Below are 18,744 nucleotides of genomic sequence, written 5' to 3'. Positions count from 1 at the left end.
TCTCTAAATGTTTGATAGAATTTTCCTTTGAAGCCATCTGGTCCTGGACTTTTGTTTGTTGGAAGATTTTAATTACAGTTTCAATTTCATTACCTGTGATTGGTGTGTTTATATTTTCTAATTCTTCCTGGTTCAATCTTGGAAAGTTGTACCTTTCCAAGAATTTGTCCATTACTTCAGGTAGTCCAGTTTATTGGCATATAGTTGCTTGTGGTAGTTCTTATGATCCTTTGTATTTCTGCGGTGTCAGCTGTAATCTCTCCTTTTTCGTTTCGCATTTTATGTTATTTATTTATTTATTTATTTTTGCGGTACGCGGGCCTCCCACTGTTGTGGCCTCTCCTGTTGCGGAGCACAGGCTCCGGACGCGCAGGCTCAGCGGCCATGGCTCACGGGCCCAGCCGCTCTGCAGCATGTGGGATCCTCCCGGACTAGGGCACGAACCCGTGTCCCCTGCATCGGCAGGCGGACTCTCAACCACTGCACCACCAGGGAAGCCCCGTTTCTCATTTTATTGATTTGAGTCCTCTCCCTTTTTTCTTGATGAGTCTGGCTAAAAGTTTATCAGTTTTATATATCTTCTCCAAGAACCAACTTTTAGTTTTATTGATCTTTGCTATTGTTTTCTTCATTTCTCTTTCATCTATTTCTGCTCTGATCTTTATGATTTCTTTCCTTCTACTAATTTTGGGTTTTCTTTGTTTTTTTTCTAGTTGCTTTAGGTGTAAGGTTAGATTGTTTATTTGAGATTTTTCTTGTTTCTTGAGGTGAACTTGAATTGCTATAAACTTCCCTCTTAGAACTGATTTTGCTGCATCCCATAGGCTTTGGATCGTTGTGTTTTTGTTGTCATTTGTTTCTAGGTGTTTTTAAGTTTCTTCTTTGATTTCTTCAGTGATCTCTAGGTTATTTAGCAGCGCACTGTTTAGCCTCCATGTATTTGTGTTTTTTACAGTTTTTTTCTTGTAATTGATTTCTAATCTCATAGCATTGTGGTTGGAAAAGATGTTTGATATGATTTCAGTTTTCTTAAATTTTCCAAGGCTTGATTTATGACCCAACATGAGATGTATTCTGAAGAACATTCCGTGTGCGCTTGAGAAGTGTATTCTTCCACTTATGGGTGGAATGTCCTAAAAATATCAATTAACTCTATCTGGTCTATTGTGTCATTTAAAGCCTGTGTTTCCTTATTTATTTTCTGTCTGGATGATCTGTTTGTTGGTGTAAGTGGGGTGTTGAAGTCCCCCACTGTTACTGTGTTACTGTCGATTTCTCCTTTTATGGCTGTTAGCATTTGCCTTATGTATTTAGGTGTTCCTATGTTGGGTGCATATATATTTATAATTGTTATGTTTTCTTCTTGGATTGATCCCTTGATCATTATGTAGTGTTCTTCCTATCTCTTGTAACAGTCTTTATTTTAAACTCTTTTTTATCTGATATGAGTATTGCTACTACTCCAGCTTTCTTGTGATTTCCATTTGCATGGAATATCTTTTTCCATCCCCTCACTTTCAGTCTGTATGTATCCCTAGGTCTGAAGTGGATTTCTTGTAGACAGCGTATAAAATAAGGGTCTTGTTTTCGTATCCATTCAGCCAGTCTCTGTCTTGGTTGGAGTGTTTAATCCATTTACATTCAAGGTGATTATCGATATGTATATTCCTATTACCATTTTCTTAATTGATTTGGGTTTGTTTTTTTGGTCTTTTTCTTCTCTTGTGTTTCTCACTTAGAGAAATTCCTTTAGCATTTGTTGTAAAGCTGGTTTGGTGGTGCTGAAGTAGCTTTTGCTTGTCTGTACAGCTTTTGATTTCTCCATAGAATCTGAATGAGATCCTTTCTGGGTAGAGTAATCTTGGTTGTAGGCTTTTCCTTTTCATCACTTTAAGTATATCCTGCCCCTCCCTTCTGACCTGTATAGTTTCTGCTGAGAAATCAGCTGTAACCTTATGGGGATTACCTTGTATGTTATTTTTTGCTTTTTCTTTGCTGTTTTTAATATTTTTTCTTTGAATTTAATTTTTGTTTGCATTTTGGTATTTTTTTAACCAGACTTGTATTTGGTACATTCTAATGTGTTTGCTTAGTTAATGACTCTACATGTTTTCATAACAATACATTTTCATTTTATCTGGTAGTCACACCATATTTAAATTTAAATTTCCCCAGTTGCCACCAAAATGCCCCTGAAATTTCAATTGGTTTGTTCAAGCTAGGGTCTAGTACAGGACTACAAATTGAACCTGGTGTCTTTTAATCTGGGTCCTACTTCCCCACATGACACTGACTTGCTGAAGAGATGGTAGCATTTGTTTTGCAGAATGTCACATCTTTTGGACTTGTTGCTTCTTCATGTGGTATTTGACTTGTTCCTCTCTTCTTTATATTTCCTGTAAACTAGAAGTAAGTTTTAAAGGCTAGGTTGCAGTTAAATATTTTGGCTAGAATTTACATCATGGAAATATTATGTACTTCATATTTCTCCGTATCAGTACACAAATAATGTCTGGATAACCTGGTATAATAATGCTAAGTTTAAACATGGAATTAGGATAACCATACCCTTGCCCTTCCATTATACAGTTATGTTTTTCCCTTTGCAACCTGAGAGATATCGATGTTGTAATGTTTTGGTACTACATAAGTAGTTTATAGTATCATCTGAGAATCATTGCCTAAATCAACAATTATTTTAGTGGTTGTAGAATGATGATTTTTGGATTCCTTTAATATTATTAGGTGGCATTATTCTGTAAAGTGGAGCTATCTCTTCCTATATCAATTGGGGCTATCTGTTACTATGAAATACAATTCCTACTGGAAAGACATTCCAGTCTTTCTTTACCAATTATTAAAATAAGGAGTTACTTTAATAGACCCTTCAAATGGTGATATTAATTTTTCCAACATTCTTTGTTTATATTTCATTTGACCTGATGTTTTTATTATAATTCTTTTTAATGCTCAAATCATTAATAGTGGTGACCATTTCAAAGTGGCTTCTGTGTGTTCTTTTAACATGATGCTGTTACTTTTCAAAACCTTCCTTGCTTTTGGCACAAGAAGATGATCTGGGACTCACCTTATATTGATACTTTTCCTACCCTGGACCTGGAATTATCCATTCCTTGAGGGCGTCTTGTTCCTTTTAATGTGGAATAAATAAGAGACCATATTCTGGGTACTAGGGGTGCTATTATCTTGACTCCAAATTTCTATTGAAAGGCATGATTTAGGAATATTAAAAACAAAAAAGAGGGCCTCCCTGGTGGCGCAGTGGTTGAGAGTCCGCCTGCCGATGCAGGGGATACGGGTTCGTGCCCCGGTCTGGGAGGATCCCATATGCCGCGGAGCGGCTGGGCCCGTGAGCCATGGCCGCTGGGCCTGCGCGTCCGGAGCCTGTGCTCCGCAACGGGAGAGGCCACAACAGTGAGAGGCCCGCATACCGCAAAAAGAAAAAAAAAAAAAAAAAAACCAAAAAGAATTTACCTTTAAAAATTACCTGAAATAAACACAGAATTATTTTGATGGATCAACAAGATAATAGGTATAGATTTTTCTTTCATTCAGTTAAGACCTAGAAAGGAAAGAATTATACTCTTGGCATAAACTTAGACAACCAAAGATGCTGAACATTTTTGTGGATGCCAGTAAATTAGAATACCCACTCAAGTGCTGTAGACCAGATTAGATACCTATCTAGGCCATCCACAAAAGCAAATTATAGTCATCCTGTGGTATTTGCAAAAGATTGGTTCTAGGACACACACACACACACACACACACACACACACACACAAAGAGACACCAAAATCTGCGGATGCTCAAATCCTTTGTATAAAATGGTGTAGTGGACTTCCCTGGTGGCACAGTGGTTGAGAGTCCACCTTCCGATGCAGGGGACACGGGTTTGTGCCCCGGTCTGGGAGGATCCCACGTGCCACAGAGTGGCTGAGCCCGTGAGCCATGGCCGCTGAGCCTGCGTGTCCAGAGCCTGTACTCTGCAACGGGAGAGTCCGCAGCGGTGAGAGGCCTGCATAGCGCAAAAAAAAAAAAAAATGGTGTAGTATATATATATATACTATAACCTACATACATAACCTACATACATTTTTTTCCTGTGTATCTTCAATCAGCAGTTGGTTGATCCATGAATACGGAACCTGTGGATTCCCAGGGCTGACTGTATGTGAACAAGTGAACAATTGGTATTTGTGGGGGGTTTTATTGTTTCCTTTTATTCTTTTTTTTTTTTTTTTTTTTTTTGCGGTACGCGGGCCTCTCACCGTTGTGGCCTCTCCCGTTGCGGAGCACAGGCTCTGGACGCACAGGCTCAGCCACCATGGTTCACAGGCCCAGCCGCTCTGCGGCATGTGGGATCTTCCCGGACCAGGGCACAAACCCGCGTCCCCTGCATCGGCAGGCAGACTTGCAAACACTGCGCCACCAGGGAAGCCCTCCTTTTATTTCTTAGAGTTTTATTTTTTAGAGTTTCTTTTGGTATCTCCAATGAAATCCAACTTACTAAGTCTTGTTATAGCAAATTATAAAATCATAGAACTTTTTCAGGAGGGGGTATATTTTTTCTAGATAATTTTTTACAAAAATTAATTTCCTGTACGACATGGATGAATCTTGAAAAATTATGCTGAGTCAGAGAAGCCAGCCATAAAAGAGAACATGCTGTATGATTCTATGTACATAAAGTTTTAGAAATGCAAACTAATATATTTTGATAACAAAGCCATTAGTGGTTGCCTGCTGATAGGGTAGGAAGGAGGCAGAAGGTTAGGAGGGAGGAATTACCAAGGAGTATAAGGAAACTTTGGGGGGTGATATGTCCATTATCTTGATTTTCGTGATAGTTATGGGTATACACATATTTCAAGACTTATGAAATTTTATATTTTATGTATGCAGTTTATTATATGTCTGTAAAAACTTAATGGGATTGGATAGGTTATGTTCAGAGTAAAAATTATCTGATAATTTTCCTCATAGAGAACTGATCATTGTTAGCTATTCTATTTCATTTGCAATTCAAAGTGTATTCTGAATAATTGCCTTGCATGCTAGTTTTATTTTGTGTGTGTACCTTTTTGCTTTTATATTTATGTTTTCTTGTAATTTTTATTGTTTTTTACTGTAAGAATGACTATGAAGCATAAAATAAATAAGCAAGCCTATAGAATAGTAGGTTCAACTTACTAAGAAATTTATATGTGCCTCTTTTAAAATTCTGGAAACAGGAAAACTTTCTAATTATTTTGTGTACCTTGTCTTACCCAAGAATTTGTAGTAATACTGAATTTGTCTATATTGTTCCTTGTTTTAGTGCCAGGAAAACCAATTATACTATAAATAGAAAGTTACCTAAAGAAAAGTCTTTTAGAAGTATAAGACACATTATGTCCCTTTTACAGGTGGGAAATAATTGTAGCATAGAACCATCAAGAGTGTAAGGGATCAAGAGTAGACGTCTTAATAGCAGTAGTGGAAATTAAATCCTGTCTTTTAATGCTTGTTTAAATAATATTCTATGGTACTCTCTTTGTAACATGGTGTTACAGTCTGCTTTTCAAGACTGGAGTGTCATGATAATTCTGATGAGGGAAAATGTATTTGTGACCTCCAACTCCTGTCTCTGAGTGCTCTGACTGTAGGTAGACTGTACTTGAAAAGAGCTTACTAGACTCATTTATGCTGTTTAAAAAAATATACAAATTGAAATTTAGTTAATTAATATTATCAAGATTATGTCAAAGCTGATCCATGTCTCAGTATGTTGTCTGCTGTGAACTCAGTTTTAAGAATATTGCCACGAGTTCTCTTTACAGCTAACCTGGCTTTCTCTAACCTCTATTTTAAAAAGTAGGATGACTCCTCACTTTTCTAAACAAGTGAAGCTTTTTGAACCCAAACTTTTCTAAACCATTTAATGGGAATCAGTAGCTTTTTAAATTTATTTATTTAAACCTACATATTTTATGCCTTCTTAAAGTGAGGATATTGGGTATAACCTAAAATCTTTTTTGATTATGCAAAGGCATGTTAATGAACCTTCATTATTATGGGAAAAACACAATTCTGCCTCTGATTTTTGTTTTTTCAGCCTACCTCTTAGCCTTGTCATTGTGCCAGGCCATCACTCTCCTTCCTAACTTTCTGGCAATAAAGATAACCAAGTTGTTAAGAAATATGTGCTAAGAAGAGAAAATAGGATGTGATTGAGAGTCTAAATGACTTTTCTCTGGAGCAAGTGTATGGTTTTAATGCTGAGGCTGCGTGGCACGGTTTTAGGTGTTCTGCACCTACAGCTGTGTACAACATTAAGTTGCCAGAATGCTTGACCACCAGACAAGTGGAGAGTTACTATACCTAATTAGCTCTAATTGAGGAGTCTTGCCACCATGGGGAAGTATTAAAGGAAGAGAGAAAGGGACATAAGATGTAGCAGAATACTTTATAGCAGAAGGGACATAAGATATAGCAGAATACTTTTATATTCTGCTGTTATATTGCACTTACCCTTTAACATGAACACCTACCATCGATTGAATGCTTTCTCTGTGCTAATGCTATATATACGTTACCTCTTTAAATCATATAGATTATTATCCACATTTGACACATGCAACGTTGAGACCCACAGAGGTTTAATAAGTTGCCCATGGCCACACAGCTAGTAATTGGTAGAGCTATGATTTGACCCCAGCTCTGTTTAATTCTAAAACACATGTTCCTAACCACTTTGTTACACTGAAAATTGTATTCAGAGACGGGATGTCAGCTCCATTCTTCATCTAGAACACTGGGACTAAATTTCTAACAATGTACATATGTGTACATTCTGCTGTAACAACACAAGTTAGGCATCCTATAGAGTTTATAGTATTAAATGTTTGCCAGGATAATACAGTGTTTTAGAGTCAAAGTAAAGCTCTTTGACATAAAACCATTTGAACAACATAGCATGTCATTTAATTAAATTACACTCAATAACATAAATTGCATAGTACAATGCCTGGGCATGATAAGTGCTCAGTAAATGGTAACTAAAACCTTATTTTGTATAGCTAATTGTAGACTGAATTGATTGAATTAGTTGTTTCAGTAATTTGAAGTGAGAAAGAAAATGCTGTGCAATCTCATTGGTTTAGATGTCATTAATTCTCAATTTATGATCATTTGAGCAGAAACTAAACTAAGGTTTAGATTTGTGCTATGAAGAAAGGTCTTCCTAAGAAAGTTTTTCAGGGAGGAAAAGTTTAAAGCTTCTTACAAAAACAACTCTTTCAAAAACCTTTGAGGGCTTCCCTGGTGGCGCAGTGGTTGAGAATCTGCCTGCTAATGCAGGGGACATGGGTTCGAGCCCTGGTCTGGGAAGATCCCACATGCCGCGGAGCGGCTGGGCCCGTGAGCCACAACTACTGAGCCTGTGCGTCTGGAGCCTGTGCTCCGCAACAGGAGAGGCCGCGACAGTGAGAGGCCCGCGCACCGCGATGAAGAGAGTGGCCCCCGCTTGCCACAACTAGAGAAAGCCCTTGCACAGAAACAAAGACCCACCACAGCCAAAAATAAATAAATAAACAAATGTGGGGTTTAAAAAAAAAAAAAAAAAACCTTTGAGTGCTTTGGTATTTCAAAAAGTATTTCCCATTGCAATCACACAGTTTTAATATTTTTACTAATTCAAATTACTCTTTTATTTAATCTGAAATAATATAGTTTTATTATAAATTTTCTTCACATGATGAATTCTAGCAACACTAAATTGACAGTCTTCATGATAAAAACTTATTTACCAGAGTTCTTCTGTTCTTTCTTAAAATTTAATTAAGGTTTTAAAAACTGTATCTAAATTCACTACTGAAGGAATAAAATCCCACATATTAGAGTATAGTGCAAGAACAGTGAAAATCACATCAGCTGGGGAGAGTCATGAAATTTTAGCTTAGTCTTAACTCCATCCCCCTTAGAGTCTGTTTCTACATTGGTAAAATCAAGAATGTGCCCTGCATTCTTGTAGCTTTATTGTGAACATCAAAGGAGAAAATAAGTATATAAAGTATACTTTATATAAGTATAATCAGGTAAAAAAACTTAGAAACTTACTTCAAGTGCTATTTAACAAGGTAGTATTTTATTTTTATTTATTTATTTTTTAAACAAGTTTCAAAAGATTTTTTAAGGCAACCTCATACCTGGAATACAAAACTAAGTTGAAAATTACTAAGACTTCATTTTTGCGTAAAAGAAAAATTGCCTTTGTCACACTGGAATTCTTAATTTTCTCAGAATCAAAATTCGTTTTTTTTTTTTTTGCCGTACGCGGGCCCCTCACTGTTGTGGCCTCTCGCGTTGTGGAGCACAGGCTCCGGATGCGCAGGCTCAGCGGCCATGGCTCACGGGCCCAGCCACTCCGCGGCATGTGGGATCTTCCCAGATTGGGGCACGAACCCATGTCCCCTGCATCGGCAGGCGGAGTCTCAACCACTGCGCCACCAGGGAAGCCCGAAAATTAGTTATTTTAAAAGGCAAGGAATAAAGTACATTGAATGAATGGAATTATAACCAAAGCCAGTATGATCAAGATCATTTTCCCCAAAGCCTCATTTGAAAAGAATTTGACTTTTTAATGTGAAAAGTCACAGAAGTCCTTTATGTTTAACTAAGCTCCTCAAAATATTGTGCCAAACACTTAACATTTATATTAAAACACTTTAAGTTGTATTTTTACCATATACATGTCCAAAAACAATCCTGAGAAGAATATTTTTTCTAACTTACAATAAAAAACTTACTGCTTTTCAAAGTCTGATTGGTTACAATCATAAAATACTAGGTTCCTGTTTATAAGCTCATGATATGAAAACAATTATGTCCAATAGCTTCAGGGGAAAGTACAAACTAGAATTTACCATGAATAATTTCTTCATCACCTTGGTCATCTATGTGAAGTACAGTAGTAAGGAGTCAAATGTTAGGACTTACTCTTCAAAAAGTTGAAAAACGACAGGAGTTACTGCCAGGTCCCACTCTGTTACACAAACTCTGGTTTTACATCACCATAGTTTTATTTTAGTCATCCTCTGATTTACTGTCCACACTTTCTTCATATTGCATAGAACAATCATATGTTTAATTAAATCTGGAAAAAGTAATAAGCATTCCACATTTTGGGGGTAGCAATATGGGCCTCCCCCTGTGTTAAACATGTCGCAGTTTATATCTAAGCTGACAGTTCAAAGGCTAAACCAGAATAGCCAGGACAGCTTGACTTTGCTGGTTTCCCAGTTGTACAGCTTGCAATCTCTATTTCATCGAGGTAACGGGGCACCATAACAGGAACAGATTGTTCCATCAGCAAAACTGAACCAGCAGCAACTTTCTCCAAAACTGTAACCGTTTTTATAATGTGCAATCTCTATCAGGGCTAAGGTTATTGAATCAAATGCTAATAGAAGTTATTGTGACCGCTAGCTCTCTAAGTTGAATTTAGAAACTGTTCTTTTCTATCCTGCCTAAAAGATCTGGTCATCTTCCTAGATCTTCTTCCTAGTTGTTAGGTTCTGAACCAAATATCCTTTTATATCTGTGCGAAATTGTGATTTGATGTTGATCACTCCGTTTATCTTGGCATCATGCCACAAACGCTCATCCATTTAGAGAATGACATTCCCTCCATATCCTTATGATTTACTTCTTCTCTTCCGGGGCACTTTTAAGATCAGTTCTATGATCAAGGTAACAAAAAGACTAGAAACCCTTGGATCATGGAAATGGCTTTCTGGTAGATATTCTCTGTTAAATCTCTGTTAAATCATCCCTGGCTTTCCAGTGTCCTTAGCAAGGTAGTATTTTAGTATTAAGAGAGCTTTCTTCCCACAACTACATGACAACTACAACTCATATATAATATGAGTGACTTCTTGCAAATCTTTGTTTTATTACTTAATACTTACACTGAAGTTATTCCAAAAGGCAGTACTGCTTGGTGATATATAGAATGTTTTCCAGAAAGGTGAGTAGCAATAAATAACATGATATTTTGGAACTGTTATATAATAACTTGTATATGATATGTCTGGGCATTTATGCATTTCTCAAACTGTAGCAAATATGCATTTTTCAAGTTAGTATTTGGGATTCCTACAACTGAACCCCCTTGATTTTTCTTTGGATCTGAGTTCCTAATGCTAACCTTTCTTACTAGTTTCTCCAGTAACTTCAACAGATGTGGACAATACACAGGGCTTCTCAAAGTGCAATAAAATTACGCCTTGAGCTGTAGAAGTTGTATTCCAGCTTATTTGACCAGAAAGAAAATCTACTAGGGCCATGAACTAAAGGAAACAGCACAAACTGAGTCAGCCCTAGGATTGAATCCCAGCTCTTCACAGTTTATTAGGTGTGTGACCTTGGACCAATCTCTTCATCTCAAGTCTCATTTTAAAAAATCTGTAAAATGGGGTTAATAACACCTATCTTACACACTGGAGTGAAGATTAAGATATTACATATGTAGTGCAGTATACAATATATATACTAGGTGATTGTGGGAAGGAAGAATAATTTTCCCTGTACCTTCTGAGTCCTTAGCTGAGACCCCTGTAATAAAAGACAGATGAACAAGAGAAAAACAAATTTATTAACATGTAGACCTCATGTATACCTGGGAGGTACCCAGAAAAAATGAATAACTCAGAGAGGTGGCTTTAGGATTCAGGTTTAAATACCTTCTTACTAGGGAAAGGGGAGGAGGGATGTAGGCCTCTTAGGGAGAATAAATGATTTTTAGGAAGGATGAATTGGCTCTTAGAAGAATATATGGGAGGTATGATAGTTTGTGACAAAAGTTTATATGGGTGTGTTGCTGATTTCTAGTCTCTTCTCCTGTGATGAGTCAGTCTTCCCTGGTTGAGAAGTCTTCCCTCCTAGGGAGGGAGTTTCTGACAGTTGAGTTCCTTTTGGATGTCTTTAGGTACATGAAGAGAGTTCAGAGTAAGCCTCTCCCAGCATTTGTTGTTTTTCAAGTGCCTACAGCTCTTGAAAATAATCAGTACACCAAAGTGGCATATTTTGGGGTGGTATGTCCTGAACTCCTACAATCACATTTTGGGGTGGAATATTCTACTACTCTTCATGTTCAATACAAAGTGTTTGTTTTTTCTCTTCCTTAACCGTAGGGGAACTTTGAGAGCTCCACCAGACCAATTCATAGACTAGTGAGGAGGAATGAATGAATAGAATGTCTTTCCATAGTTTTCCAGCAGTGGAAAATTTTTATTTGCTTAGAATTGAATGTCAATGCTAACTCAGTTTTCTGCTGATTTTCAGAGGTTGGCTCTAGTTTACTTATTCCCACAGAGATTCTGCTGTACTATAGCACTGATTTCCTAGCATCCGACTCTGACAATTAAATGCTCATGAAACCTTTTTCTTTTTGGTTGCAAAAATACATGCTAATAGCCCAAGATAGTTTTTCTTATATCACTGCTCTCCAATTAGAGAATAAAACAACCAAATTAGTATTAGCCATGAAAATAAAACCTTCCACAGCATTCCTTAAGCCATATTCAAAGGAAAGAAAATATTTAAATGCTATATTATTTTAGGAAAGCATTTAAGATTGTCACAGATTTTACATGATTCATGTAATTTACCTCACATTTGATTCTCATTTCATATGTATATGAGAAATTTATTAGGAAAATGTTTACAATACAATGTGTTTTAAAATTTATGAAAGAAACTTGCATTCTTTAACTTGTAGCTGCTATATAATTTTAACAGAAATGAAGTAAACAGCAGGCAATAATAATCATTAAACAGTACCTGGTACCTGTACACCCCTCTCACTCACTCTAGTACCCTTGTATGTTTTTCCATTTTGCAGCTGTGTTTTCCCATTCTGAAGTAGCTCATCTATTATGCTTTTTTACTGTATACTTTAAGTTGAATTTATTTATATAAGACACTAAGCTTGTTGTTTTTGTTGTTTCAATATTTTCTACTAAAGAGTAAAATTTTATCCTGTTACCAGATTCAGAAGAAGATGTTGTTGAAACTCCTGCTGTGTCCCATGATGAACACACACACCAAGAGATAAAGGGCCAAAAAACACTGGCAACTCCTGCAGTTCGTCGCCTTGCAATGGAAAACAATGTAAGTTTTCTTAATATTTAAGTGTGAGATCACACAGAAGGTATACATGTGTATCTATGAAGAATTACCCAGCTATCCCATGATGAGATGGCTCAAGTTGGCATTAAAGGAAACATGAAAATGTCTGTTACTAAAAAGTGATAGTTGCATAAAAGTCCTCACGAGCGATGAAAAGAAAATTGTGAACTTATTATTCATGTTAATTGAGAAGTATCGATTTATTATTCTTCCTGAGAGCCTAATAACAGTCAGGGCTACCATTTATTGAGCACTTGTAAATACTAGTGTCTTAGATCAGGTCCCCTACAAGCATAGCTCGAGACAGGGGTTTGGGAACACATGATTGATTGATTGAGACAGTGATCATCTTTACTAGGAATGAAGGAAGCAGTATAGGGAAGGGATGGGAAATGGGCCAGGCAAGGGTGTGGTCCCAAGGATTTGCCTGATCCCAGGAAGGTAGGGAAAACCATAGAGCTCTACTGACTTGAGTCAAGGAGCCTGGCCTTCTGTTTTCCCTCTTACCTGACAGTCATTGCTGCTTAACCTCCAAAGTTAGATGGCTCCTAGGCATTGTGCTAATAATTTACATGTTATCTCTTTTTTTTTTTTTTTTTTTTTTTTTTTGGTACGCGGGCTTCTCACTGCTGTGGCCTCTCCCGTTGCGGAGCACAGGCTCCGGACGCGCAGGCTCAGCGGCCATGGCTCACGGGCCCAGCCGCTCCGCGGCATGTGGAATCTTCCCGAACCGGGGCAAGAACCCGTGTCCCCTGCATCGGCAGGCGGACTCTCAACCACTGCACCACCAGGGAAGACCAACATGTTCTCTCATTTAATCTTCACAACTCTGAGACAAAGGGCCCTTCTAAGACTTAGAGAGGTCAAATAACTGGTCCAAGGTCACACAGCTAACCCAGTGGTGGAACCAGGGTTCTAAAGTGAGTCTCTGTGACTCTAAAACCAGTGCTCTTCATCATTAATAGGGTCTCAACAATTGATGCCTCCATTATTTGAGCACTTCTGAGCCAGACATTATACATACATTATCGCTAATCCTCATGGTAACCTTGCAGACTGGTTTGGATTATGCCCTTTTTGCAGATGAGAAAAGGTAGAGAAGTTGATTAAGTTGGCTAAAATCAAGTAAGTAGCTGAACTGGGGATTTGAGCACAGATCTGTGTGGTTCCAAAGCCTGAGTTCTTTCCACTATGCCTCACAATGCAGGCTTTTGTTTGTTTGTCTGTTTTAGACAGAAGTAGTTAAATTACAGTTGGAGGGTAAAAAGTTTACATTTTGGGAATAGGTAATAAGAGTCATTAAAATGTTCATTCTCCTTCAGCTAGTTATCCTACCATTGGGGAACTATCCCAAGGAGATAATCTAGGATATATTAAAGTGTTTTATATAACCAAAAATTAAAAGGCACACATGTGTTCAAAATCAGGGAGATGCTTAGGAAAATTACGTTATAAACCCTTGATGAAAATTTATTAGCTATTGAATGTTCAAACATGAAGACGATTTAGCATAACAGAAAAATAGAAATAGTAATATGGAACACTACACTGTTAAGGGCAGCAGATGAAATAACGATCTTATATATTGCTTTGAAAGCTATAAACATTTTACCATTTTTAAAAAAATTATATAGAAGGACTACCTGTAGAAATATATGATGTGGCTTTCCTTTTCCTAAAGATGTGTATAATTAGAGCATTTGTATAATTACTAGAAATTAAATAACAGATTTATTATTATAAAATCACCTTTCCCCCCCCTGTTTTTTGTAGTTTGTATATTAATTATTGAGTTTGTCTAAAATTAAAAACCAGTGGCACTTACAGTTGTTTGTAATTACCTAAAAATTATGTTTAAATTCTTAGAGTTCATTTGTTATAAACTAAATGTTTGATGTGATAAAGTCCTTTACTCTTTTGTGGTCATTCTTAGAGAAGCATTAATACAAATGAAATAGGACTTAACCTTGAGAGTTTAACTAATATACACTATGCGTGAGGATATCATCCAAGCTAATGTGTCTTTTTATTTAAATACAGTTCAACTTAGTGAAATATTTTATCTCTATTACCAAACATAGGAAGTGGTTAAATAAAGCCAGATCACAAATGTTTCCAAAAAGTATCATGAGTGCCTAGTAGAAAGTGGAATTGTATCATCTATTGTTTATTCTGTGGAAAGCAATAATAAAACTTAACTATTTGACCCTTAACTTGGACCAAGGACCTCACATTCCAAGTATGCCTCAATAAAGTTAATTTCAGTGTTTTGTACTGATCTTTCTAAAACAGCCATCAGAAAAAAACTAATTCAAGAGAGCTTTTATAGGATGATTATTTTAACCATTACGTGTTTACTGGTAGCCAAGGTCAGAAACAGTGGTCTACATTTGTTACAGTGTTTATTAACTCTTGTTTAAACTTTCAGTTCTTCTTATGTAGTCTCCAAGAATAGAAAAAAATCAAATAAGAATTATGCAAGAAATTTAGAAATAGTTGACTGTTTAAAAATATGTTTTCATAAATAGCTATATACAATGTAGATATTACATTGTTACCGCATGGGCAAATGAACAGTAAGTACAAAAGTAACAAATGATCACTTTTGAAGAGTAGCTATAATTTATAGCATTCTACTGAGAAGATGAAATTGTTATTTATAGTTTGTAGTGTTCTATTAATATAATTTAAATGTTATTTCCTTATACTAATTTATTGGGCAGAGATACTTTTTTACCTTCAGTTCATTTAATTTCACTTAGAGACCTCAATGATGGGTTTATTTGTTTTTAGGTAGTTTTATTTTTAGCATTAAAATGTGTCATTTTTTAGATTAAGCTAAGTGAAGTTGTTGGCTCCGGAAAAGATGGCAGAATACTTAAAGAAGATATTCTCAGCTATCTGGAAAAGCAAACAGGAGCTATACTACCTCCTTCACCAAAAGCTGAAATTATGCCACCTCCACCAAAACCAAAAGAGAGAACTATTCCTATACCAATATCAAAACCTCCAGTATTCACAGGCAAAGACAGAACAGAACCCATAAAAGGTAATAATAATAGTAATGTAAGGTAATAGAGTATTTGGGGGAAAGCTACTTCAACATGATGAAATTACAGTTTTTCTAGGAAAAGCTTTAATATATACTGATAATTTTTGAAGAGTAATATGTTAGCAGGTTTCTTAGAGTATAAATTTGTGTACAGATATTTTTTCTGTTTGAAGACTTGCTCGGTATATTTTAAATATTATTTTTTGTTAGCTTTCAAAACAACTACTTCTGATTTGTTATTTACAAACTCTTAGGATGATTAACTTCCAGAAGACTGGCTTTGCAAGAAGCCATTGTGTAAATACATGGCTTGCATCCTTTTGAATTTATTATTATTATTATTATTATTTTGGCATTATTTTTTCTGTTTGGCTGCATTGGGTCTTCGTTGCTGTGCTTGGGCTTTCTCTAGTTGCGGCGAGCAGGGGCTGTTCTTCGTTGCGGTGCAAGGGCTTTTCATTGCAGTGGCTTCTCTTGTTGCGGAGCACAGACTCTAGGTGCACAGGCTTCAGTAGCTGTGGCGCACGGGCTCAGTAGTTGTGGCTCTCAGGCTCTAAAGCACAGGCTCAGTAGTTGTGGCACACAGGCTTAGTTACTCTGCGGCATGTGGTATCTTCCCGGACCAGAGCTCGAACCCGTGTCCCCTGCATTGGCAGGTGGATTCTTAACCACTGCGCCACCAGGGAAGCCACCTTTTGAATTTTTTATATACCACAGTGTTGAAAGCAGTTACCTGTTATATAATTACAATTGACACTGGGTGTTGTGCTACAGTCAATGCTTCAGCATTGAAATTACTGGCTTTCAAGTTATGTAATGAAGATGATAGCTCCAAGAGGAAGAGTTTAATTAAGAGTAAGTGACATTAGAGAACCTTCAATTTTAGTTTTTTGTGTGTGTGTGGTACGCGGGCCTCTCACTGCTGTGGCATCTCCCATTGCGGAGCAAGGCTCCGGACGCGCAGGTCTAGCGGCCATGGCTCACGGGCCCAGCCGCTCCGTGGCATGTGGGATGCTCCCGGACTGGGGCACAAACCCGCATCTCCTGCATCGGCAGGCGGACTCTCAACCACTGCGCCACCAGAGAAGCCCTATTTTAGTTTTTAAAGGGATTAAAGGATTTAAGAATTTTTATAAAGTACATATATATATGCATATATGTATATATACGTATATATATGTATATTTAATGTTTTCCAGGCTTTCACAAAGCAATGGTCAAGACCATGTCTGCAGCCCTGAAGATACCTCATTTTGGGTATTGTGATGAGGTTGACCTTACTGAACTGGTTAAGCTACGAGAAGAATTAAAACCCATTGCTTTTGCTCGTGGAATTAAACTCTCCTTCATGCCCTTCTTCTTAAAGGTAAGATTTTAGTCATTTCAAACAAGGCTTGAGTAAGACATTTAAATTTTGTTTTGCGAATATGCAATGTGTTAACTATGGGTTTGAATAAAAATATGTTTCTCACAATATCACATAGTTAGAAAAATGTACAAATACACTCTCTTTGTTTCATGGAAGTTTATAAAATTGGAATTTCTGTGTCAGATTTTTATCTACTTATCTCTTTGAGCTAGGTGAGGATTGTCCTGCCATATAGGTAAAGCCTTTAATTCTGAAAGGATCACTGCAGCAAAGTCCTGATTTGAAGAAAAGTGAGGCTTGGTATTGATCTTTCACTTTTCAACAAACTTATATTGAGGCTTCTGGGAATCATTTCTAGTACTAGGCCTTGGTGCCAGTATCAAAAAGAATAAGGCCATCAGCTGACCTTGAGCAGCTGGCTAACCACCATTTAGAAAGCAGCCGCCATATGCCTGACCCCGTACCAAGTGTGCTGTATACATTATCTCTTTTAATGATCAGAATAATGCTAACATGTAAATATTGCTATCCCCATTTTCCATTTAAGGAAATTGGCACTCAGAGAAGTTGAGAAACTTGTCAAGAATTTATATCTAACAAGTGGAGAAGTTAAGTTTTCAGTTCTGGTCCATTTTTCTTGAAAATGCATACTGTTGTCTCTAAATCCAGTGTGGCTTCCTACCAGCCCTTTCCATGGTTCTTTTCAATGGTTCCCCTTCTGGATTGCCTTCAGGATAGTTTCTAAATGCGTTAACGTGGCGTAAAAAAGTATTTCTACACGTCTCTGCCGCCCACCTCTCCAGTCTTCTCTCTCACAGTCACTCTCTCTGCTATAGTCAGATTAAGCTACGCACAGTTGCTGGAATACACAACTTGACCTGAAATGCCGCCTCCTCACTTGATCAAATACATGTGCATCCTAAACACCAAATTTTGCTCCAGTATAGAACAGAATACAGAAGCCGGTTCCTCCTACAGAAGCCAGTGACTGTCACAGTTTGAGTTAAATGGCCTTTTGTTTCTCATTGCAGTTTATCTCAATGTTTTGAAAGTGTTTATACTCAGTTGTCTCTTCACTGATGCTGAGACTTGTAAGGCAGAAGCTGTTCTCCTATATGTCCATCCTTTTAACAACTACCCTCACAAGGAAAGAGATGGTCTATAAACATGAGATGTAGTAGGTACCAGTGAATGAGAGATCTGGACTATATTACAGCTATAGAGGGTCATCTGTAGAGACACAGCAATTGAAACACGTGGATGAGATCACCCAAATTATGTGTGAAAGAGAAGAAAAGAAGGCTAAGGGTTTTACATCAGTGTTTAAGGGGTAGGTAGGAATTGAGTTGGCAAAGGCAATGGAAGAGGCTGAGCGGGGTCAGTGGTTTGACAATAGGAGGATCAGAAAAGAGTCACTTAATAACCAAGTGTATCCATTGCTGTATAACAAACCACCCCCAAATTTCATGGTTTGAAACAATTACCATTCATTATTTCTCATGAATCTACAGGTGAGCAGGACCAGTCTGCTGATCTTAGCAGAGCTCACTTATATGTCTATAAACAGGTGGTAGATTGGCTAGGGGCCAGCTGGTGTAGGATGGTCTCAGTGAGGATGACTCATTTCTCTTCTGGATGTCTCTCCTATCTGCCCAGTATGCTAGCCTGCACATGGTCTCAGTACTGGTGGGGGTGAAGAGAGGAAGCAGAATGTTAGCACTTTCCCCAAGCTGTGCTGCATTGAGTTTGTTTTTAACGCATTGACCAAGGCAAGTCACATGACTAAGCTCAGAATCAGCTTGCAAGAGCACTACCAAGGGACTTGGATACGGAGGCTCGTTAAAGATTGGGGCCTTTGATTCAGCCTCTCACACCAAGAGACAAGAAAAAAGTTTTCAGAGGAAAGTAGATAATGGTTACATGCATTACAGAGGTTAAATAGGATAAGGGATGGGAACAGGCTATTGGATTGGTAATGAAGAGGTCATGTGTGGCCTCAGCCAGAATTTACTGAATATATATTGTTGAGGTAGAAGCTTGGTTGCAGTTAGTTGGGGAATGAAAGAAATTGAGGAAGAGGAGAAACCTGAAAAAATATGCAGAAAGGCAGAGAGGGCATAGGTACAGGTGA

General features: G+C 37.4%; 1 protein-coding gene across 1 annotated transcript in view; it reads left to right on the top strand.

The window, feature by feature from the left end:
* Positions 1–18,744, top strand: part of DBT (dihydrolipoamide branched chain transacylase E2) — a 44,995-nt gene that overhangs the window by 18,267 nt on the left and 7,984 nt on the right. Inside the window, exons 5-7 of the mRNA XM_060090190.1 lie at positions 12,053–12,174; positions 15,025–15,241; positions 16,444–16,610. Of these exons, the coding sequence (XP_059946173.1) occupies positions 12,053–12,174; positions 15,025–15,241; positions 16,444–16,610 (506 nt within the window). The remainder of the gene's footprint in view (positions 1–12,052; positions 12,175–15,024; positions 15,242–16,443; positions 16,611–18,744) is intronic.

The sequence above is a fragment of the Mesoplodon densirostris genome, chromosome 2, assembly GCF_025265405.1.
Source record: "Mesoplodon densirostris isolate mMesDen1 chromosome 2, mMesDen1 primary haplotype, whole genome shotgun sequence".
NCBI lineage: Eukaryota > Metazoa > Chordata > Mammalia > Artiodactyla > Ziphiidae > Mesoplodon > Mesoplodon densirostris.
The sequence above is the reverse complement of the archived record's forward strand: the minus strand, read 5'-3'. Positions and strand labels throughout refer to the sequence as shown.